The 25,800-nt window shown below is 37.2% G+C and overlaps 1 protein-coding gene across 1 annotated transcript in view; it reads left to right on the forward strand.

Moving 5' to 3' along the window:
• The window catches only part of NUDT9 (nudix hydrolase 9), a 31,266-nt gene that overhangs the window by 2,188 nt on the left and 3,278 nt on the right, over nt 1-25,800 (forward strand). The window contains exons 2-7 of the mRNA XM_059922375.1: nt 7,886-8,125; nt 11,324-11,419; nt 14,865-14,951; nt 20,809-20,920; nt 22,554-22,700; nt 24,268-24,352. Coding sequence (XP_059778358.1) covers nt 7,886-8,125; nt 11,324-11,419; nt 14,865-14,951; nt 20,809-20,920; nt 22,554-22,700; nt 24,268-24,352 — 767 coding nt within the window. The remainder of the gene's footprint in view (nt 1-7,885; nt 8,126-11,323; nt 11,420-14,864; nt 14,952-20,808; nt 20,921-22,553; nt 22,701-24,267; nt 24,353-25,800) is intronic.

A 25,800-nucleotide genomic window follows, 5' to 3' on the forward strand; every position in this document is an offset into this window, starting at 1 on the left:
TGACAAAACCAATGAACAGATAGTGTTTCAAGCAAGAATGGTTTGAGTATCAAAGGAATAAGGGAGGTCTTGGGGAAATTTTGATGAAGGCTTCTAATACTTTTGCTAAAATTATCCACTCTGATTTGACTGTGAAGGTATAAAAGTGAAGTTTGCTGAATAATGTAGTTATAAATAAAATGTAATAGAAATATAATAAAAACAAATTTGATTAATTCCTTGTTTGAAGACTTAGGTTATAACCAAATCTATATACTTATATACCTATAATATACAATTTATTTTCATAATTCTTCCCTCCAGTTTTTTTGAGATAAAATTGATATACAGCACTGTGTAAGATTAATGTGTACAGCATAAATATTTGAAATACATCATGAAATGATTGTCACAACATGTTTAGTGAACATCCATCATCACAGATAGATACAAAATTAAAGAAATAGAAAAAAAATTTTTCCTTGTGATGAGAACTTTAGGATTTACTCTCTTAACCACTTTCATATATTTATATAACATACAGCAGTGTTAATTATATTTATCATGTTGTACATTATATCCCTAGTACGTTTTTGTCTTATGACTGGAAGTTTGTTTGTACCTTTTGACCACCTTCATCCAGTTTCCCCTCTAGCCCCGCCCCCCCGCCTCGTGACCACAAATCTGATTGCTTTTTCTGAGTTTGTTGTTGAAGTATAATTGACCTACCACACTATATTAGTTCCTGTTACACAACATAGTGATTTGATATTTCCATACATTTTAACTTGATAACCAGGGTAAGTCTAGTTACCTTATGTCACCATACAAAGATAACATAGTTATTCCCCACATCTTACATTTCATACACGTGACTCATTTATTTTGTACCTGGAAGTTTGTACCTCAATTAATCTTCTCCCTTTTCTACTTCTTTCCTCCCCCTACCACCCTCTCGTCTGGCAACAGCCTGTTTGTTCTACATATCTATGACTCTGCTTCTGTTTTGTTATGTTTGTTTATTTGTTTTGTGTTCTGGATTCCACATATAAGTGGAAAGACAGTATTTGTCTTTCTCTTTTCTCTGTGTGACACTTCACTTAGCATAATATTCTCTGAGTCCAACCGTGTTGTCACAAATGGAAAGATTTCATTCCTTTTTTATAGCTGAGTAATATTCCACTGTGTGTGTGTGTGTGTGTGTGTGTGTGTGTGTGTGAGAGAGAGAGAGAGAGAGAGAGAGAGAGAAAGAGAGAGAGAGACATCTTTACCCATTCATCTTTTGATGGGCACTTAGCCTGCTTCCGTATCTTGGCTGTTGTAAATAATGCTGCTGTGAACATGGGGGTGCGTGTATCTTTTCTAATTAGTGTTTTTGGTTTCTTCAGATAAATACCCAGGAGTGGAATTGCTGGATCATATGGTAGTTCTATTTTTAATTTTTTTGAGGAATCTCCATATTGTTTTCTGTAGTGGCTGCACCAATTTACATTCCCATTAGCAGCACACAAGCGTTCCCTTTTCTCCGCATCCTCACCAGCACTTGTTATTTGTTGTCTTTTTGATAATAGCCATTCTGACAGGTATAAGGTGATATCTCATTGTGGTTGTTTTGGGTTTTTTTAATACATTTATTTATTTATTCATTTATTTAATTTTTGGCTGCATTGGGTCTTCGCTGCTGCACACGGGCTTTCTCTAGTTGCAGTGAGCGGGGGCTACTCTTTGTTGCAGGGCGCAGACTTCTCATTGTGGTGGCTTCTCTTGTTGCAGAGCACAGGCTCTAGGCGCGCGGGCTTCAGTAGTTGTGGCACACGGGCTTCAGTAGTTGTGGCTTGTGGGCTCTAGAGCGCAGGCTCAGTAGTTGTGGCGCACAGGCTTAGTTGCTCCGCGGCATGTGGGATCTTCCCAAACCAGGGCTCGAACCCGTGTCCCCTGCATTGGCAGGCAGATTCTTAACCACTGCGCCACCAGGGAAGCCCATCATTGTGGTTTTGATTTGCCTTTCCATGATGGTTAGCAATGTTGAGCATATTTTCATGTTCCTGTTGGCCATTTCTGTGTCTTCTTAGGAAAAATATCTGTTCGGATCCTCCACCCATTCTTTAAATTGGGTTGTTTGTTTTTGACATTGTGTTGTATGGGTTTTTTGTATATTTTGGATATTAACAACCTATCAGATATATTGTTTGCAAATATCTTCTCCTGTTCAGTCAGCAGCCTTTTTGTTTTGTTGATAGTTTCCTTTGCAAAAGCTTTTTAGTTTGATGTAGTCCCATTTGTTTATTTTTGCTTTTGTTTCCCTTGCCAGAGGAGACACATCCAAAAATTCTTGCTAAGACCAATGTCAAAGAGTGTACTGATTATGTTTTCTTCTAGAAGTTTTATGGTTTCAGGTCTTACATTTAAGTCTTTAACTCATTTGGAAATTATTTTTGTGCCTGGTGCGAGAGAGTAGTCAAGTTTGTTTCTTTCACATTTATTGAAGAGGCTGCCATTCTCCATTGTATATTGTTGCCTCTGCTGTTGTAGATTAATTGCCCATATAAGTGTGGGGTCGTTTCTGGGCTTTCTTTTCTGTTCCATTTATCTGTTGTTTTTTTAGTCTCTATTTTATTTATTTCTGTTCTGGTCTTTATGATTTCTTTCCTCCTACTACCTTTGGGTTTTGTTCATTCTTAATTTTCTAGTTCCTTTAGGTGTAAGGCTAGGTTATTTATTTGAGATTTTTCTTGTTTCCTGAGGTAGGCTTGTATCACTATGAACTTCCCTCTTAGAACTGCAGGTCCCTTAATTTTTCTGGGTTTGATTGAAAATAAAATTGTTTAGAAAATGAACTGTATTAGAAAATAATGAAACAGAAGTGAAAAGTAAATTTACACAAGGATTGGTGGTGCTGAACTCTTTTGGCTTTTGCTTGTTTGTAAAACTTCTGATCTCTCCCATCAAATCTGAATGAAAGCCTTGTCAGGTACAGTATTCTTTTTTTTTTTTAATTGTATCTATTTGCACACTAATAGTGTATATGAATTTATATTTTCCCATATTTACACCAGCTTTATTTTTTATTTTTTATTTTTTATTTTTTTGGGTATACTGTGTGGCATGTGGGATCTTAGTTCCCTGACCAGGGATTGAACCTGTGCCTCCTGCAGAGGAAGTGCAGAGTCTTAACCACTGGACCACCAGGAAGTCTCTGGGTACAGTATTCTTGGTTGTAGGTTTTTCCCTTTCATCATTTTAAAAATATCATGCCACTCCCTTTTGGCCTGCAGAGTTTCTGCTGAAAAATGAGCAGATAGCCTTATGAGAGTTCCTTTGTATGTAACTTGTTGCTTTTCCCTTGCTGCTTTTAATATTCTTTTTAAAATTTTTGCCACTTTAATTATGATGTTGATTTGGTCCTCACTGTGGTCCTCTTTGGGTTGATCCTATTTGGGACTCTCTGTGCTTCCTGGACCTGGTTGTGTGTTTCCTTTCCCAGGTCAGGGAAGTTTTCAGCTGTTATGTCTTCAAATATGTTCTCTGCCACTTTCTCTCTCTTCACCTTCTAGGACTCCTGTAATGCAAATGCTAGTGCACTTGATGTCTCTTAAACTGTTCTCATTTCTTTTTATTCTTTTTCCTTTTTTTCTGTTCTGCTCCAGTGACTTCCACTACTCTGTCTTCTAGCTTGATATTCCATTCCTCTGTATCATCTAGTCTACTGTTGATTCCTTCTAGTATATTTTTTCATTTCAGTTATTGTATTCTTTGTCTCTGGTTAGTTCTTCTTTATATTTTCTAACTCTTTTTTTAAATTATTTTTTTGGCAACATTGGGTCTTCATTGCTGCACATGAGCCTCTCGTTGCGGCGAGCAGGGGCTACTCTTCATTGTGGTGCGCAGACTTCTCATTGCAGTAGCTTCTCTTGTTGTGGAGCACGGGCTCTAGGTGCGCGGGCTTCAGTAGTTGCAGCACGTGGGCTCAGCAGTTGTGGCACGTGGGCCCTAGAGCGCGCGGGCTTCAGTAGTCGTGGCACGTGGGCTCTAGAGCGCAGGCTCAGTAGTAGAGTGCACAGGCCTAGTTGCTCTGTGGCATGTGGGATCTTCCCAGACCAGGTATCAAACCCATGTCTCCTGCACTGGCAAGTGAATTCATAACTACTGTGCTACCAGGGAAGCCCCTAACTCTTTGTTAAAAACTTCTAACTTCTCACTCTGTTCATCCAGTTTTCTAACAAGTTCTTTGATCATCTTTATGATCATTACCTTGAACTCTTTATTGGATATTGCCTATCTCCACTTCACTTTGTTCTTCTTCTGGGGTTTTATCTTGTTCTTTCATTTGGAACATATCCTCTGTCGCCTCATTTTGCCTAATTTGCTGTTTTTATTTTTATGTATTTGGTAGGTTGGTTACATTTCCTGACCTTGGAGAAGTGGCCTTTTATAGGAGACGTCCTGTGAGTCTCAGTTGTGCACTACCCTCTGGTCACTAGAGCTCTAAGGGTGCCCCTCATGTGGGCTGTGTGGGTCCTTCTTTTATGGCAGGCTGTGGGCCTGCATAAAAAAAAAATGTGGGCCTGCCCACTACTGTGGGCACTCTGGTACATGTGGCTGGCCCACATCCATCGGTTGCCAGGCTCTGCCTCCTGCAGAAGCTGCCTGCCAGTGGTGGGCAGGGCTGTGTCAGGAGGCAGCTGGCTGCAGAGCCCTGGAAGGCTCTGCTGTTGGCTCACTTGTGGGCAGAGCCAGGTTCTGGGTTGGGTGGTAGTGGGGCTGGGGTCCCGGATCTAGTGTTGGCCTCCTGGTGGACGAGGCTGGGACCGAGGGGATCCCAGGGCTGGTGCCCACCCACTGGTGTGCGGGCCGGGTCTTGGGCCCGCTGGTGGACAGTGTCCGTCCCCCAGGTGGCTGTGTGCTCAGGGCAGCTTAAGGCTGCTGACCTGCTGGTGGATGGAGCTGTGTGTCCCCACCTAGCTAGCTGCTTGGTCTGTGATGTCCCAGTACTGTTGCTGACAGGCTTGTGGGTAGGTCCAGGTCCAGGGTCTAATAAGCTGGAGGGAGGATTCCAAAGTGGAATCTATAGAGTCCCTGTGGTAGAATGAGCTCCTCAAAATGACTGCCACCAGTGTTTGTGCCCGCAGGGTGAGTCGCGGTTGCTTCTGCCTCTCTGGGAGGCTCTCCAAGATGAGCAAGTGGGTCTGACCCAGGCTCCTTTCAAATGACTGCTTCTGCCCTGGGTCCCAGAGCGTGAGAGAGTGGAGTCTATTTCCGCTCTCTAGCTCCCCAGAAAGTGAGCCACGCTGGCCTTTACAGCCAGACATTCTGGGGGCTCATCTTCTCGGTACAGAACCCCCCCAGCTGGGGAGCCCGATGTGGGGCTTGGACCCCTTGATCTTTGGGGAGAACCTCTTCAGTTGTAATTATCCTCCTGGTTGTGGGTCGCCCACCTAGGGGTATGGGTCTTCACTATACCATGTCTCTGTGCCTCTTACCTGTCTCATTGTGGTTGGTTCCTTCTTTATATCTTTAGTAGAAGATGGTTTTCTGCTAGTCTTCCAGTCTTTCTCATCAGTAGTTGCTCTGTAGATAGCTGTAATTTTGGTGTGCCCGTGGGAGGAGGTGAGCTCAGGGTCTTCCTACTCTGTCATCTTGGCCACACCCCTATCTTCATAATTTTAAATTTCGTTTTTAAAGATGAAGCTCCAATCAAACTCCTTTTCAGTAATCACAATGAAATTTTGGTCTCTACGATTTATGTGGCCTTTTTCTGTTACTTTCAGATATGACAGAGGATCTCCTGTATATATGGTTTGCCAGGCATTATGCCAGACACAGGATATAAGTGTTGAAATAAAACAGATGTGCTACCTGTTCTCCATTTGCTACAGTCAGATTTCAACCTAATAAATGTAAAATCACAATCGTGGTAATTCACAGTACAGTTGAGCTCTGATAGCATAGCATATGGCAGGAGGAACCTTAATTCTCCTAGGGAGTTAAGAGGAAGAGTTCCCTGAGGAAGTGAACTTTGTTGGGTTTTTTTTTAGATTAATTTTTATTGGAGTATAGTTGATTTACAGTGTTGTATTAGTTTCTGCTGTACAGCAAAGTGAATTTTGAATTGATCTGAGGGATAAGCGCAAGTTAGCTACTTGGAGGAGGAAGGAAAGCTGTTGCAGGCAGAAAGAGTAGCATGTGTAAAGGCCCTGTAACCTGAATATATGTACTTATTTATTTTTTCCATCATTACTTTATAAAATGGGATCATATTATATACACTTTTCTTCATCTTGCTTTTCATTTTCAACAATACCTTATGAAAATATTGACAAGTCATTTGGTGTCATTATTTTTAATAACTACTTAATATTCATTCCATGGTGTAGCTGTTCCAATATTTATTAAGCCATCCCCACATTATTGGGCATTGCCTTTAATTCCCATTACACATTGCTGAAATAAACATGTTTTGTACATATAACTGGTTATTTCATTTTTATGGGCTAGATTACCGGGAATGAAATTACTGAGTTGAAGGATATAAGTATATTCATCATTGATTGCACTTAGTTTTCATGTCTCTGTCTGGAAGAGTTCTTCTAACTTTATCTTTCATGACCTTAGTGATTTAAAGAGTATGGACCTTTAGTCTGTAAGTTATCCTTTAACGTGGGTGTGTCCTATATTTCCTCATGTCTAGGCTCAGGTCATATATTCTTGTAAGGAATACCTCAGAAATGATTGCTCTGTGCTTCTCACTATATGATATCAAGAGGCACATGAATTTGACTTATTTCACCACCCCATAAAGTTGGTGTTTGTCCCATACACCATTTGTCTCAGGAAGGGCAAATTGTTACAGTATTGTGAGAGCAGGGGAAGGGAGCTGTCATCAGTTTACCATGTTCTCAGAATCCCCTTTATCATATTAAATATCCTAATTTAGAGTCATTAGGAATTTTAATCTTTAAGAATAATGAGAAGGCATTTAAGTTTTTAGTCAGGAGGAGAAATGAAAAATTTTTGTGTAGGCTGTGAGGTAAAGGTTAAGGTTCAGTTTTTTGTTTTCCTTTTTTTTGTATATGCTTTCTAGTTATTTCAGCTCTACACCTCTTATTTTACTCTAAAGTTTATAATTTGTACATTTATCACAGTCTGACTTCAAGTAATATTACATTACTTTGTGTATAATGTAAGACTCCTACAGCAGTATATTTCCATTTCCTGTTATTCTTTTGGGCTATTTTTGCCATACATTTTTTACACATGTATGTTAGACCATAAACTATTTTTTAAAATTGATTCTTTCATGTAGACCTAAGAGTCTTCCTTTACATTTGTTTTTGTGGTTGAATTTTTATAACAAACTTCTCTTCCCCAGCATTTGTGCTAACAAAAGTAAACTTCTGTCCCTTTTTCTCAATGAAAATAAATTCAATGAGTAGGTTTCAATTAATAAGATTTAGCAATATTTAAAAAAAATATTTATTTATTTATTTTGGCTGCACCAGGACTTATTTGCGGCACTCGGGATCTTCGTTGCCGTGTGTGGGATCTTAGTTGTGGCATGCGGGATCTTTAGTTGAGGCACGCAGGCTTCTTAGTTGAAGCGTGCAGGCTTCTTAGCTGCAGCATGCATGTGGGATCTAGTTCCCCAACCAGGGATTGAACCCACGCCCAGTGCACTGAGAGTAGAGTGTCTTGGCCACTGGACCACCAGGGAAGTCCCTAGCAATATTTTAATATTTGAAAATAATCTCTCACAGATGTTGGATCTTTACACTAATATGCATCAAATTTAGAATTTTCTGATTTTTAAGTCTTTGAAATTGAAAATTTCTATTTTGGGGTCTGTGAATTAGGTTCTTCAATTAATTAATTTTGTACTTATATAAAACGTTTTTCTTTTTCCTCCCAGTAACTCATTTTCATCCTGTGGATTTCATCTTAACTCCAACACGATGTCTGGTTCTAATGGTACCAAAGAGAATTCCCACAACAAGGCTCGGACATCTCCTTACCCAGGTTCAAAAGTTCAACGCAGCCAGGTTCCTAATGAAAAGGTAGGCTGGCTTGTTGAGTGGCAAGACTATAATCCTGTGGAATACACTGCAGTCTCTGTCTTGGCTGGACCTCGGTGGGCAGATCCTCAGATCAGGTGAGTAAATTAGTTGGTGTTAGCTGGGTGTAAGACTTTTGGAGAAGGTAATGGTTGTATTTGTAAATTATCACTTGATAGTTGAAAAATAGTTTTTATCCAGTGCTTGACTTTATTATAACTCAGTTTCCACACTTGCTTGAATTCTTTTTTTTTTTTTAATATTTATTTATTTATTTATTTTGGCTGTGCCAGGTCTTAGTTGCAGCACATGGGCTCTTAGTTGCAGCGTACGGGCTCTTAGTTGTGGCAGGCGGGCTTCTTAGTTGTGGCATGCATGTGGGATCTAGTTCCATGACCAGGGATTGAACCCAGGCCCCCTGCATTGGGAGCACGGAGTCTTACCCACTGGACCACCAGGGAAGTCCCTCACATTTGCTTGAATTCTTGCCAAAGCTATTCAGTTCATTTTTGTTTATTCTTTTGGGGGTTTTATGATGATCTTTCCAAATAGGTAAATCTATTTTGTTGTGGAGTTTTTTATTTTATGAAATGACAAGTGGTGGTCTCTGTTTTCATTTCTTTTGTTTGGGTTATCAATAACACCTTTTGTGGTTATTTTCCAACATAGCTAGGCTTGTATTTGAATAGTGAAAATATTTTTCAGAAACTTTTTCCAGATTACTAAGAACAGGATGATGATAAAATTAGACCAGTGTGAGAAGATAGAAAAGGGATAGAAAAAGGAGAGAGAAAGAGGAAAGAAAAAAAGTCAAGCAAAAATGTTTTGACTAAATTCAGAGAAGTGCTGTGTTGATTCACGTTTTATATTTATGCTTCTTTTGATAAATATAATGATAGAGTTGTAAAATGTGCTAACTATGAGCTAGGCACTGTACTAAATGTTTTATAACCATTGTTTTATTTTATTCTTATAACTATTCTGGAAGGCAGACAGGGTTGTTATTTCTACTGTATAGAAAAATAAACACACACAAAAAATGGAAGCACAGAAAGTTTGTCCTTTGCATATGGTTGGTCATGTAGCTAGTAGATGATATAGCTTGGACTTGAACTCAGTCTGACTTCAGATTTCATGCCCTTAACTACTCTGCTAAACTGCTGCCCTAGTTTTGGAACATTTTATAAGTTTGATTTAATGGGTAAATTTATTATAAATGATAGTCCTCTCAAGGCCTTATTTAGTCAGTTAAATAAGAAATTTTGCTAGTTGGAATTATCCAGTATTAGTTCATTAGGTTGTTAAACTTTACCAGGTCACTTATTTCTGTGACTTGATTTCAGCCCACAGTTTCCTTATTTAATCCAAAGGTGTGTTTGTGATAGTACTTGGATTATTAGTTAATCATGAAGCTAACTTGTGGAGAAATTATTAGCTGTAAATGAGTTCCATTTCCCTCGTTTTAGATGATATACATGTTTCCACATATATTATACATACACATTATGTACAATTAAAATTAATGATGTTGCCAGGGGTGCTATACAGTGTAAACAGAGGAAGACAATACATCTTCTTATTTTTCATTCAATTTGTGTTTTAAAAGTTAAATTTGTATCACTATCTAAATCAAGCTTTATTACTAACGTTAATGCTTCAATTATAACTAGTCATGCTTTTTTTTTTTTCCCCAAAAGATGGCTCCCTTTATTCATCTAAAATTTTATTATGAAACATTTCTAACATACAGAAAATTTGAAAGAACTTTATGGGGAACACTCATAAACCCACCACTTTGATTCTTTTATCAACATTTTATTATACTTATTTTATCACATATATATCCATCTATCCCTCCTCCTTCCATCTTGTTTTTTTGATGTATCAGTACATCTCCCCCTATATACTTCAACAAGTATTTCATTAAATAGTATTCAATATTTATTTAGTTTCCTTTCTTTTATTTTTAAAATTTTTATTGAAGTATAGTTATTTACAATGTTGTGTTAATTTCAGGTGTACAGGAAAGTGAATCAGTTATACATATACATATATCCACTCTTTTTTAGATTCTTTTCCCATATAGGTCATTACAGAGTATTGAGTAGAGTTCCCTGTGTTATACAGTAGGTCCTTATTAGTTACCTATTTTATATATAGTGGTGTGAATATGTCAACCCCAATCTCCCAATTTATCCCCCCGCCTCCTTTCCCGCCTGGTAACCGTAAGTTTGTTTTCTACATCTGTGACTCTATTTCTGTTTTGTAAATAAGTTCATTTGTACCATTTTTTTAGATTCCACATATAATGGTGAATTTCTAGAGTCCCAAGAGCATTGTAACTCTGGTTTTATAATTTCATGATTTTTACCATTTAATTATTTTTACATGTGTGTTCAATGGAAGAATGGTTAGAAGTCTTGAGGAAATGTCTGGATCATTCAAGTTGGAAATTATTTCCAAAACAGAGCACAAATATATCTATTCTCTTGCTTATTGGAATTAAAGCAAGAAAAAAAGTGAAACGTATGTCAGAACTGCCCATAAACTGTCCAGTGCTATATAAATATTCACTGTCAGTGCAATTATGTCAGCGATTTCATAATGGGGAGGAAAGTAGTTTATTTATAGCTTTAAAAAATTTTTTTTGAGTATGACATACATGCAGTAAAGTATACATTTCTTAAGTATGCAGGTGTAGCTCAGTAAGATTTTATATTTATATAACTCTGTAATCCAGAGCTATATCCAGATCAAATCTGGAACATTTCCAGCATATTATATCTATTTTAATCTACATCATGGTTATTATGCAGTTTGTGGGTGAATTCATGTTTTGTGGGTTTACTTTGATAAAAGTATCATTCAGTGTACATTTGAAGAAATTAAAATTACTTTGAAACAGTAGAAATGACAAAATATCAGAAGGAATCTTATTTTTAGAACTATAGGAACCATTAATTGCCATATTGTGCCCATGGACAATTCCACTTTGCTAATAGTAACATAGACTTTCTTGTAGTATGTGGAGGAGCTCCAGTTTGCCTGCCATTAGTCCTTCCCAGAGGGGTTACAACACATATCCTTGTCTTACAAGGTGTTTTGGTTAAACAAATTTTCTTTTTCCAGAAACTGTTTTGAAGGAGTTGATGAATTTGTAAATGAAAACTAACTAAAGTTGTAACTAAGAATTTAGTTTCAAGGATACTGCTTTTATAAATAACTGACTGGCATTATTAAGCTGTTGGTAGTATTGGGTCATTATTTCTTATTTTGCACTGGTATTCTCATTACAGTGAAAGCAACTTTTCACCCAAGTTTAATGAAAAGGATGGGCATGTTGAGAGAAAGAGCCAGAATGGCCTGTATGAGATTGAAAATGGAAGACCTAGGTAGGTACTGGGGATGGGACATCTTACAATAATGGGTCTTTGAAAGGTAGAAAATACTGTCAACGAAAATTCAATTAGCAATCAAGGTAAGAAGAATAAAGGGAATTTTATTCAAACCAACTGAGGATTATAACCTGGAAGACAGACTCTCAGAAAGCTCTGAGAACTGTTCTACCTATTTGAAGATACAGTCATATACATTTTCAAGACGAAGGATTGTACATTAAAATGACATACCGATATTTTACATAAAGTTCACTGAAGACACATGGTCCAGGTGAGCACATACAAAGCAAGCAGCAAGTCACCATGACATCTTTCAGAGTTGGGAAAGAATGCCATTCTTTTAAGAAGTTACATTGCTAGTGTCAGAAGAAAGGGGAAAAAAATTGATTTTTATGGTCAAGCAGTCACTCCCATCTTTGAGGAGGTCTGGTTAATGTGCAATGCAGATGCACACTGCACATTAAGGAAGGAGAGTGGAGGCCCAGACGGACACAGAAAATTTTATGTTTAAATTTTCTTGTCCTGCCTTAAAATATACTTTTTTTTTTTTTTTTTTAAACTTTGGGTTTATTTATTTATTTATTTTTATGGCTGTGTTGGGTCTTCGTTTCTGTGCGAGGGCTTTCTCTAGTTGCGGCAAGTGGGGGCCACTCTTCATCTTGGTGCGCGGGCCTCTCACTATCGTGGCCTCTCTTGTTGCGGAGCACAGGCTCCAGACGCGCAGGCTCAGTAGTTGTGGCTCACGGGCCCAGTTGCTCCGCGGCATGTGGGATCTTCCCAGACCAGGGCTCGAACCCGTATCCCCTGCATTGGCAGGCAGATTCTCAACCACTGCACCACCAGGGAAGCCCTAAAATATACATTTTATTTTATCAATATAATTAATGTTTATTGAGTGCTTGTATATGCCGGACATTGTATGAAAGAATTTATGTATGTGATCTAATTCAATCACCACAGTAACCCTGTGGGTGGATATTTTTAGTTCCATTTACAGATAAGGAGAGAGAGTGTAAGTTGTTTGCACACAGTGAGTAAGTGGTAGAGACAGGGTTTGAACGCATCTTCTTGTAACCTTACCTTGAAGTAGAAATAATTACAGTTGACTCTTGAACAAAACAGGGGTTGAACTACACAGACCCACTTATATATGGATTTTTTTTCAATAGTAAATATTACAGAATTACACCATCTGAGTTTGGTTGAATCCCTGGATGTGGAACCATAGATACAGGGGAACCGTGTATACAGAGGGCCAGCTATAAGTTTATATGGGAGCATTGATCAAGGGTCAACTGTAATTGAATAAATTAACAGAGAAGGAAAGGATTAAAAACTCTATTTCAGTAGTTATTTATAAAATGAGGTAATACCTTAAAGTAAGAATTTGTCCAAATATATAAGAGTAAAAATAAAAATAACCCAACAATTTAACATCAAGTGTCTTTTTGTACTTTTTTTATTTTTAATTTTTTTTTTTGTCCGCGCTGCACAGCATGTGAGTGGGATGTGGGATGTTAGCTCCCTGACCAGGGATCGGACCTGTGCCCCCTGCAGTGGAAGCGCAGAGTCTTAACCACTGGACCGCCTGGGAAGTCTCTCTTTTTGTACTTCTAAAAATGATTTTTCTACACAACTCCAAAATTTGCCATTTTCCTTAAGAAGACATTATACAAGTTAGGAAGAAATGTAAAAATTAGCATGCCTCAAATAAAACAAAAGAAGGATCACAGATTTGGTAATCATGCTTATTACCTCGTAAAAATGTTGCAAAAACTAAGAATATTTTTAGTTCTTCTAAGACTTGGAGATAGTAGAGCTCCTCTCACCCCAGCCTGGTCTTTCAGTTTTGCTAAATTCTTTCTTTATTCATTACTTATTCGCCTTTCTATGTTATTAAACCTTTTCAAGTCAAACTCTCCTTGCATTTGACTTACTCCTCAGATTCTTTTCTGGGTAAAATATATTAAAAGACATATACATACATAAAAGGATAGTCAGCAAAGGCAAGATAGCCTATTGTTTTAGTCAAGACTCTCTGACTAATGGAAACCAACTCTAGCTTGCCTGAGTGAAAAAGTGAACTTTACCACAGGGCTATAGGATCATCTCAAGCCCAGAGCAGAAATGCAGCTAGCTTTAGGAAAGGGTGGAGTTGGAAATCCATTAGAACTGTCTCTCTGCTTTATGTCTGCTTTTCTTTATATGTTGCCTTTGGTTTTCTTTTTCTGCAAACAAGTTTCTCTGCTGCTCAGGCTATAGGACAATCTATGTGTCTTTTCTACAGCTTCTAGTTTATAAGTAACAGGCTTGGTCATCTATAAAAACTAACATTCTCTCTCTTAATAGTGGCTTAGATCATTTGTATTCAGGGGTGTATGGTTACGTGGAATAAAGCATATCTGCTGACCACCCTGCCCCTCCTCCTGAATTTGAAAAGTAGAATTATCGTCACCTGGCCAGGTGTCTTGTCTTTCTGTTTTTATTTGCAAGTCTTGCTGAAATATTTCTGAGTCTAGTATAAAACAATATAAAGATTCACTCAACTTTAATAAAAGTCACAGGAAAGACCAGAATAAAAAGAGATGGCTGAACAGGAAAATTTGACAGGTTGTTTATTTACTTTGACATACTGGGAGGATCAAAGATATAACATTAAATAGGTAAGATTGCAGATTAGGGCATTTCATTTTACATAATGAAAGTTGAACATTTAAGGAATATTGGAAGACACTGGAAGAAAATCACTCAGGCATGAGTGTTGCTATGTTTATCGGACAGACTTTTTAACATTGGGTGTGGCATTAGGTTAAATAGTAGTTGGCATTTTTATAAAATTGTTTTAAAAATTTGAATTTGGTATATTTGAAATCTTGAAATATTAAATACTTCTACCTCATTATATGCTACAAAATATCTATTACTGATAACAAAAATCTAGAACCCACTGTGAAAAAATGGATTTCAAAATGTAACCAAAACTATTTGAGTGAGACAGGTTGTAGGAGAGTGGAGTAGGAAAAGAGAATGTTGAGAAAGTGAAGTGTGGGTGTCCTCAGTGATAAAGCATTGCTGTCGCAGAGATAGACGATGATTACGTGGGGAGCATTTCGTTCTTCCAGATTTGAGTCCAGTAAGGTTCTAGTTTGAATTTTGGAGTATAGGTGAAAACTGAAACAAATTCTTATATTGTAGAACAGCTATGGAAATGAGATCCTCCTCCTGGATCAAGGCCAAAGCTTAACACAAGCACGAAAGAAAAGTTAAATAACACTATAAGGAAATCTGTACTTTGAGTGTCGAATATGTAATAGTGCTGCTGGATTTGTGTAGAGATATTATTTCCTTCTTATTGCTCTTACTACCTTGTTTTGGGCCATATCAAGTGTTAAAAAAGATGAGCACATTCAATTGATTTTATGATTTTTTTTTTTTCCAGAAATCCTGCAGGACGGACAGGACTGGTTGGCCGGGGGCTTTTGGGGCGATGGGGCCCCAATCATGCTGCAGATCCCATCATAACCAGGTAAGAACTAAAAACACATTTCAGTAGCAAAGAGCTAAGTAATTGGATAAAAACAGACTGTAACCATGTTTTTACATGTCCATTATACACACACGTACATGCACACACACAGATGTATGTATGTATACGTATGTGTTTTTATATAGAGTCATCCCTTGGTATCCTGGGGCATTGGTTCCAGGACCACCCCCTGTGCCTCAAGCAGATACCAAAATCTGTGGATGCTTAAGTCCCTTACATAAAATGGGGTAGTACAGTCGGCCCTTCTCATCCATGGGTTCCACATCTATGGATAGAGAGCTGACTGCATATACGTGTATATATATGTGTGTGTGCACACACACACGTATATATACATTCATATGCACACACATGAAATCTCTATTTTAAAGGGACTTTATGTAAAATTATAGTGATGTGATTCAAGTGTAAAGCTGTAGTTTTATGTTGTGTGAGTAGGTTAGGCATTATTTAAACAAAGTTAGTTCACCACACATTTATTGAGCATCTCTTTGTTCTCAGAATTAAATGCTTTGGTGCACATGAAAAGGTGTAACAGTCCTAAGTTTCTGCTTCCTGTCATTGAGGAACTATGTTCTCATTTGCAAGATAGAAAATATTAAATAAGGAAACATGTCAAAGTGATATGGATGACATAGGATGCTTCAGAAAAGTAGAGAATCAGATGTGTGGGACATAATGATGGTAGACCAGAGCACCCAAGAAAGGTGTTATGAAGAGGTAGACTGGAGCTGAACTAGAGGCTTAGATAGGGGCACGGGGGGACGCCTGGGAACAAGGCTTGTAGTAATATCTGTTTGCATATTGAGGGACAGTGAAAAGACCAGTTTGGTTGAAACAGAAGATTCTTGTAAGACAATAGTGGATGATAAATTAGACTTAAAATTAATTTTTATGCCATTCTATTGTGGAGAATATAAAATGCCAAAGCTAAGGAGTATGAAATGGAGCCATTGAAGGTTCCAGGACGGGGGAAGGCATTCTCTTCCTGAGGCAGATCTATCTGGTAAGCCAAATCATAGTCAGAGGGTTTCTTGGTCAGCATGAATCACAGTAAAGGAGGTAGGGGAATGTAGTGTTTAGATGGACTTAGCCATCTCCACTGGAGTCGTCTTCCCAACACATGTGGAATATTCCATCATCTCTGTCATTCTTTTATTTATTTTTTATTTTTAGGATTTCTTCACTGACAACCTCTCTCCTCACATGTGATTGTCATTTTCCTTCTTTAAATAATGCAGATACCCTCAATATTCTTGCTTTTTTAGTTTTGATATTTTGAGGGCTTTCCTTTCTTACAGGAGACTTTGTTCTCTCTGATCTGGGATATAATAATGATTTCATAGTTTAACTCTAAGGAAGCTTATTTTCAAGTTTCTGGGGGAGGCGCCAATTCTCTACTCATCTTATTCTCGTACTTGCCCGTCCAATTTCCTCTGACAAAAGGTATCTTTACCCCACACCCAACCGCAGTTTTATTTTCCATCTATTCATTCATCCATCTACCCATCTACCTGCCTGCCTATCTACCTACCTACTGACCTACTTCTATCCATCTAGAATTCCTTCAGAAACTTTATGGTTTAAGTGAGATGAGAAGAGTTAATATATTCTTATTAATGAATGTAGTTAAAATAATATAAGTAAATATTCATGGTAGTATCAGTTTCTTTTGATTTTGGTGAGGCTGTCTAAAAACAGGAAGGTGTGAAATATTTGAAGCAGGAACGCTAGCAAAGAGACAAGAGGCAGAAGAGGGAAGCCAGAGTCTTGAAAGTTAAGCTAGTCTCTAATTAGCTTATCTTTATCTGTGGTGAACCAAATAGCAACTGAGAGTAAACATGGTGATTGTGTGTCAAGTCGTTTTGAAATGGTAGCCTTTTTGAACTTTATTGTTATACAGATGAGAAAACTGAAGGCTTAGAAAGGGTCCAAGGCTATAAAAGAGCCCACAAGTGGCAGAAACTAGCTTTCAACAGTAATCTTAAATTGATTTCTTTGCTATCTCAGTAATGCATATATTATTAACTGATGAGTCCCTCCAAATAGATGAGTGGCAGTAGAAATGGAAGGAAGAGAAGAATGAAGGATGTTGAAGAAAGAATCAACAAGATTAAATGAATTGTTAAAAATATTGCTTACTCCAGGTACTCTGCTAGGTGCTATTATTAGTTTTTACATTTGTTTCTCACAGGAACTCCTCAAGGTAGGTATTAACATATCTATTTTATAGTTCTGAAAGTGGAGACTTACTGAGGTTAAGTGACTTGCCTAAATCTTGTAGATCTGAAATTTGAAACAGGGGTATTTGGCTCCAAATATTGTGCTTTCTCTTTTATACCAGTATTTCACTAATGAATAATCATAAGAATCACACAGGCACTTTTAAAGCAAAGATTCTATCCCCTTTTCTTCCAGGTACTTCATGACGCAAAATAGCATTGAATCATGCAGAATTTCACAAACTTTCTTGTTCAGAATCCCCAGGGAAAGTGTTAAATTTTTAGATTCCCAGATACCTCTCCTAGAGACTTCCCACATATAATGGGGAGTTATCAGAAGTTCCTGTATATCTTTTAAAGTTGAAATGAGAGGGGAAGTGTTCATATATTATTGTGAATAAACTCGGGTCAAAAGTTAATGGTGGTATGATTTTCTTTCCTGTTTTGGTTAGAAACAGGAAGGTGTGGACCATCAGAAGTAGGGAGGGAATATCAATCGTACATAGGAATATCATTAGCATTTAATAAATGTTCATGAGGCTCACTAGTTAAAATGATATATTATTTCTGTTGTATCAAGAAATTTTGTTTTGAATTTAGTGACAATGTATTTGGTACTAACAGAAACATAACAAGAAACTACTCTGTTTAAAATCCTTAAATGAGTCCATTGAGGATAAAATCTGAGAACGTAAACGTGATATGCAAGCTTTTCATCATCTGTGTGGTCCTGCCTTTTCGCCCAGCAGCATCTCTCTCTATTCAGCTTCTCTTCCCGGTGCTCTAGCCATGACAGCCGGCTGGCTGGCTGTCTGAGAAGCAGAGGCTCTGTGTTAGTCTTTGTTTTCCCAGCTCCTTGCACGTGAGGTGTAGTAGGTGCTAGTAAACATTTGTGAGTGGACAGAACCATCATTTGCCACCTTCTCCCTCCTCCTACCTAATTAGTGTAAATTCTGTTTGTTTAATTTAAGTAAAATAGTATAGTGATTAAGAGTGCAGATTCTGGAACCAGATTGCCTGGGTTCAAATCTTGGTTTACACAACTTTTTTCCTCTGCAACCTCAGGCAAGTTATCTACTTCTCTGCGCCTCATTTTCCACATCTGTAAAATAAAAACAATAATACAGCTACTTTATAGGCTGGTTTTGAGGCTTAAATGGATAAATACATTAAAGCACAACAGTATCAGGTCCATAATAAGTGCTATATAAATGACTTTTAAAAAGTAAAGGCTAAAAAAAAAAAAAAAGTAAAGGTAAAATGTGTCTTTTCTCCATTTTCACTGTCTCTGCCTTCAGTCCTGTCCTCATCGTCTTGTACCTGGACCATGGTAACAGTCTTCTAGCTGGTTTTCTTGCCTCCAGCCTTGCTTCCCTCCAAACCAACTTCCAAACTTTTGTCAAAGTGAGTGAGCTTTCTAAAATACAAATTGCTAATGGCTTTTTCCCTGCTTAAAAAACATTCTCTGGCTCTCTAAGCGGATGAATTTGATGAATTCTTTGCATACTTCTCCAGCCTCACCATCTATCTTTCCCTCACTGATGCTTATGTTGCCACATATACTTTCAGTTTCTTGAATACATTATTTTACTTTATAATTTTGTTTCCTCTCTCTGGCATCCTTAAAAACAGATGTTGTCTTCTTATACCAATTATTCTTTCATTTCTATTTACTGTACTCATCAAGCTGTCACTCTTGTAGTTTACTCACATACATGTCTAGCTCCACTGCTAGACTATGAACTCTTTTGGGGGGGAATTATGGGTTAGATATGGTATTCACCAACAATATAAAGAAATCTGGGCACTCATATCTAAACTACTATATTAAAAAAAATTTTTTTAACATCTTTATTGGAGTATAATTGCTTTACAATGTTGTGTTAGTTTCTGCTGTATAACAAAGTGAATCAGCTATATACGTATACATATATCCCCATATCCCCTCCCTCTTGCATCTCCCTCCCACCCTCCCTCTCCCCCCGCTCTAGGTGGTCACAAAGCACCGAGCTGATCTCCCTGTGCTATGCAGCTGCTTCCCACCAGCTATCTATTTTACATTTGGTAGTGTATATATGTCAATGTCACTCTCTCACTTCGTCCCAGCTTACCTTTCCACCCCACCCGTGTCCTAAAGTCCATTCTCTACGTCTTTATATCTGTCCTGCCCCTAGGTTCGTCAGAACCTTTTTTTTTTTTTTAGATTCCATATATATGTGTTAGCATACGGTATTTGTTTTTCTCTTTCTGACTTACTTCACTCTGTATGACAGACTCTAGGTCCATCTACCTCACTACAAATAACTCAATTTCGTTTCTTTTTATGGCTGAGTAATATTCCATTGTATATATGTGCCACATCTTCTTTATCCATTCATCTGTCGATGGACACTTAGGTTGCTTCCATGTCCTGGCTATTGTAAATAGAGCTGCAATGAACATTTTGGTACATAACTCTTTTTGAATTATGGTTTTCTCAGGGTATATGCCCAGTAGTCGGATTGCTGGGTGATATGGTAGTTCTATTTTTAGTTTTTAACGAACCTCCATACTGTTCTCCATAGTGGCTGTATCAAATTATGTTCCCACCAATAGTGCAAGAGGGTTCCCTTTTCTCCACACCCTCTCCAGCATTTATTGTTTGTAGATTTTTTGATGATGGCCATTCTGACCAGTGTGAGGTGATACTTCATTGTACTTTTGATTTGCATTTCTCTAGTGATTAGTGATGTTGAACATCCTTTCATGTGTTTGTTGGCAATCTGTATATCTTCTTTGGAGAAATGTCTATTTAGGTCTTCTAAACTAGTATATTTTATTGAGTCTCATGCAGATTGATGATTAGATCATAGGCTTTCTTTTTTGGTTTAGTACTGGAAGTTCAAAATCTTTATCTTTGCCTAAGGGACTATTAAAACTATTCTTAAAATTCGGCAGGAGGAGGTAGATGTGGTGGGTGTAGGGAAAGAGAAGGGGAGATTTATCAACATCTTTGTGAAGGAGGCTGTGGTTAGAAAAAGCACATTCTGAAATTAACGTTGCCTCGATGCTTTAAAAAAATGCAATTCAATTTGAAATATAAAATTAAATTAAAGGATAGTGTGAGACTGCTTTTATCAAAAGCAGGGATAAAGATTGAGAAGCACTTTTCTTGAGACCAGCTGAACCTGTATCATATAATCTGCTTTTCTGAAAACGTAGGGCGAACTGTTAAAAGCAAATATTACAGATCTTTTTCACTACTTAAAATTCTTAAAAAGGATCCTTGGATTAAAAAAAAAAAACTTTTATGACCTTTCTTTTAAATTCTGTTCTGCTTTTAATTTTCTTTGATAAATTTTACTTTAAGTAGTAAAAACTTTATATCTTGAATTTTTATTATGGAGACTATAATACCCTTTATGGAAAGTAGACATTTGTCTTGGTTTGTAACAGTGCTAAATAAAGAATATTTTTAATACAAAACAGTATTTCTTTATAAAACTAGCTGATTTGAGGTTAATTTATATATACTATGTTATAAAGAAAAATTATCTTTATAGCTTTGTCTTAAGCTTGAAATAGAACCTTGGTCTTTGTTCTAAATCAGTTATGACCTTACATTACTGTTATAGGTGGAAAAGGGACAGAAGTGGAAATAGAATTACCCATCCCATTTCTGGGAAAAACATCTTACAGTTTGTTGCAATAAAAAGGAAAGACTGTGGAGAATGGGCAATCCCAGGGGTAAGCATTAAAATTAAGTCAAATCAGTGTTGTAAGTTCTTTTTAGTTGCTTTATTTACTACAAGGTTATTGTGTATGGATCTTTTCTACCTCATTTATTCTCCGTTCCTCCCCAGTAATTCTTTTGCAATGAAGTATCACTGTCAATGACAAATGTAGGATAATACAACAAAGCTGTTAGAATCTGAGTCTAATTCTAAAACCCTTGGGAAAGAACATGGACTTTGGAGTTAGACCTGGGCTTGTGTTTTGACCTTTCCACTTTGAGCTGAGTGATATGGAGTTCAGACCTTTGTTTTAAAAATAATCATATATATTTCACAGGATTATTAGAGATAGCATATAAAGCACCTGGTATTGTAGATACTCACTAATGTTGGGTTTCATCTCAGAACTCAACACCTACTCCAAGCCCAAGGTAAGATTTTTAGTATTTTTAAAAAGATAACACTATTACTGTTCCTTGTAGTTTTTTGAGTTTTCATAATATCATCAGGAAGAGTATACTTCTATTGGGTTCATGTCAGTAGTATATTGCAAGGGGCTTTTAAGAATGTGTATGTGTTCAGTAGTGGGTTTTATATTTTATGCCATATTGTGAAATGGAGATAGTTTGATGAGAGGATGGCTCTTTATATACACATTCTCCTATCTGCAGGAATGGCTTTTTTTCTTTGTAGGGTAAAATGGAATGAAAATGAAGGTTGTAGCTGACTGTGACAAAAGCTTAGGCTAATCATAAGAGCCAAATAGTCAAACTTCACTCAGTGCCGAATGCAGAATACAATGATATCATCACAGGATCTTATATTTTTATTGTCATTTGAAATTCTGATCAGTCAGGGAACTGTTGTCGTTAATATAACTTTGAGAGTCGTTGATCTACTCAGTATATTTTGAGCATCTGCCTTTTGTCAGCTAATATTTTAGCCATTGAGGATACAGCAGAGCAACATAAACAAACATCCTCGTCTTCTTGGTGCTCACGCTCCAGTGAGGGAGACAGATAATATAACATCAGCAAGTTACTGTCATGTTAGAAGGTGATAAATATCAATATTAAGAAAAAAACTAAAGCAAGGAAGGGGATTAGGAAGTGTTCGAGAGTTTGCAATTTTCGATAGGGTGGTTAGAGAAGGTCTCCTGAGAAGGTGACATTTGAGTAAAGATCTGAAGGAGGTGAACGAGTGAACCATGTGTATATCTGGGGAAAGCATCTTGGGCAGAAGTCATAGCAGGTACAAAGGCCTTAAGGTTGGGATATGTCTGGCACATCCTAGGAACATTGAGGAGGTCAGTTTGGCTGGAATGGAATGACCAATGGGGAAAGTATCAATTTGCTGTATTCTTTCTTGCCTCCATCCCTTCCTTCCATAGCTTGACTTTGGAAGATACCAGGAAAGGAGTCTGACTGGCTCAGTTGACCGTAGGCTAACTTTGGACTAATTACTATGGTTGAGTATATGGGATACGCTGCTAAGCTGCTTCTACTAGAAACAGATGATTTAGAGAAGAACATATCACAGAAGATTATGGGCAGATACAGCAATATATGTCCACTGCATCACTCAGTAAATATCTGTTGATTGAATTAAAGCTTATTACTTTTTTTAAACAAAAATGTGACTCTTAGGGAATGGTGGATCCAGGAGAGAAGATGAGTGCCACACTGAAAAGAGAATTTGGTGAGGAAGCTCTCAACTCCTTACAGAAATCTGGTGCTGAAAAGAGAGAATTAGAGGAAAAGTTGCACAAGCTCTTCAGCCAGGAACATCTAGTGGTAAGAAATGAAGATTTCCAGGAAGGATTTAGTCCTGGGGATTAATGAAAATTACTTAAAGTTCACCTGGAAATCTGGTAGATCATTTTCTCAATAAAGTGAAATACTTGTATATTTGAAATACACGTTCATAAAAACAAATTAAATTGTAGTAGCTCTTCACTGTAAATAGATTTCTACTTAAATTTTTATAGTCCAACTTTAGGCCAGTTACATCATTTATTATAATACATTTTTTCCTCTTAATTTTTCTTTAGGTTTGAGCTAATGTGACACTGAGTTCACCCATCTAACGGAAAATCTTTTCTTTTTTAAAAAATTTGCATGAATTCAGCTTTTTTGAAAGGACATTTACATTTTAAATTATGTTATTCAGAGTTTTTCTTGTTCATACCCATTTAAGTCTCATGGCTGTTTTGTCTACATAACCTTTGTGATTTAAAAAAATCACTTTATAAGGTATATGTGCACTAATAATAAGGAAAAGGGTAGATTTTCTTTTCTGTTTTATTGGCTTTTCTTTGAATTGCTTTGTTTTCTTTCTAGAATTAGGATTTCTTAATTATTTATCTATCAATATGCTGTCTGGGTTTCGGGTCACATTTGTGTTAGATGGCTACATCCAAATCTTTTCACGTATTAATAGCTTAAATATTAGTCTTTACTAACCTTATTTATAGATTTTTAACTAGAAGAATCTATCTTTGTATGTCTAAAACTATAATCACAGAAGTTATTAAAACAGAAAAATACTTATAGTCTTAAAAAAAATCATATGGCCCAAATATGACCATTCTCAAATTCTGAAATTGGAGTCTGAGGTGTTGAGGGTTTTATGAATTTTAAAGCTGCCTTAAAATGTTCTTGAGAATATTGTTCCCTGGGAAATTTATTTATTTATTTAAAAAAATATTTTATTCTTTTGATGCTATTGTAAATGGAATTGTTTTCTTAATTTCTTTTTTAAAAAAATATTTATTTATTTAATTTATTTATTCGCTTGCGCTGGGTCTTAGTTGCGGTTCACGGGCTCCTTAGTTGTGGCATGTGAACTCTTAGTTGCAGCATGCATGTGGGATCTAGTTCCCTGACCAGGGATTGAACCCGGGCCCCCTGCATTGGAAGCGTGGAGTCTTAACCGCTGCGCCACCAGGGAAGTCCCTGTTTTCTTAATTTCATTTTCACATCTACTATTTTTTGGCCGAGCTGCGTGGCTTGTGGGATCTTAGTTCCCCGACCAGGGATTGAACCTGAGCTCTGGCAGTGAAAGCACTGAGTCCTAACCACTGGACCATCAGGGAATTCCCTCCCTGGGAAATGTAAAACAAGCGTATGGAATGCTACATTAAAGGTCCTGTAATATTTACGTTTCTTTTTTTTGTGATAAAAAGCACATAACATATAATTTGCCATCTTAACCATTTTTAAGTGTACAATTCACTAATGTTAATTAAATGTGCATTGTTTGCAACAGGATATTTCTGATTCTAATGAAGGTAGCATGCTCTTCTCTACCCATTCCTATTCACCCTACACTTTTTTTCGGTCTGTCTCCTTTTAAAAATAGATATATAAAGGTTATGTTGATGATCCTCGAAACACTGATAATGCATGGATGGAGACAGAAGCTGTGAATTACCATGATGAAACAGGTAATTTTACTTATGTTTATTAAGCTAACTGAATTAGAGGATCCAGTTTAAGTGAAGCAGACTACTGGGGCACAATTAAATCTGGACTATTTTAGCATTTTAAGTCAATCAACTACTGGTTATAGGATTATATTTGTATGAAAGCAGATTGTTTATATTAAAAGAATACGTAGAAGAAAGCTTTAAAAGTGTTACCAGTAACTAATATCCTTTAATCCATTGGTAGCATATAAAATTAAGGTTAAATTTATAGACTAAAATTACGTGCCTTAAAGTTGTCAAGTTGTTTGTATGACTCCATTTGTGTAAAATAAAAACAAAAGCAACTGGAGATTTGGGTAGGAAGTATGGCTGTGGTAAAGGAAATGGGATTTATATCTGTCTTAGTGTTTGAAATAATTTTATAAGAGCATGCATTATTAAAATACAAAACAATACCAAAAAAATTCCAAGTACTGAAAAAATTTTAAATGAATGTTTTTTTTCTGGTCAATGGATTTAAAAATTTTAGGGGGTGGGTGGGAATCTGCTATCTTAAAAATTAATTATGATTTTAACATACATTGAATGGCTGGCTTCTTTTGAAACATATTTTATTGCTGAGTTGGATGACATTTTAAATATTTTGTTTTCATCTGTAGCATAATGAAATGAGGGTACCATGTCAGAGAACTGAATGTTCCACTCATGGCTCCTTTCTAAGTTGTATTGTTGCAGGAAAAATAGGGCCCGAGTGGATGGTCATGTCCCAGGTCTCAGGCGAGTCCCTGGGACGGGCTGCCAAGTGAGGGTCCTTGGCTTCATGCGGGAAGGAATACAAGAGCAAGCCGAGTGAAAGCAGATTTATTCAGGGAGATACACCCTCCATAGACAGAGCGTGGGCCATCTCAGAAGGCAAGCGGCCTCAAAATATGGGACATTTAGTTTTTATGGGCTGGGTAATTTCATAGGCTAATGAGTGGGGGGATTATTCCAGCTATTTTGGGGAAGGGGTGGGGATTTCCAAGAATTGGGTCACCACCCACTTTTTTCCTTTTATGGTCTGCCTCGGAACTGTTATGGCACCTGTGGGTGTGTCATTTAGTGTGCTGATGTATTACAATGAGCGTATACTGAGGCTCAAGATCTAGTGGAAGTGGAATCATCCGCCATCTTGGACCTAGTTGGTTCTAACCAGTTTATGTAGTGTCGCAATGGTTTTGTCATTCTTTTAAAGGTTGTGCCCTGCCCCCTTCCTGTCTCAGTATAACCTTGGGCAAATCACATATTCTCTTGGACTCAGTTTTTTCCTTACAAAATGGGCTGGAACTAGAAGATCTGTCACTTTTACATTCTTGCTGAACTTCGGAAAACTCCCAGCACCAATTTCATTACTTCCAAACAACAACTCTAACCAAAGTATTAGGATAATTCATCCTGGTATTGAGAACTTAAATATTTCAGAAGGA

This window comes from Balaenoptera ricei, chromosome 5 (assembly GCF_028023285.1).
Source record: "Balaenoptera ricei isolate mBalRic1 chromosome 5, mBalRic1.hap2, whole genome shotgun sequence".
Lineage (NCBI taxonomy): Eukaryota > Metazoa > Chordata > Mammalia > Artiodactyla > Balaenopteridae > Balaenoptera > Balaenoptera ricei.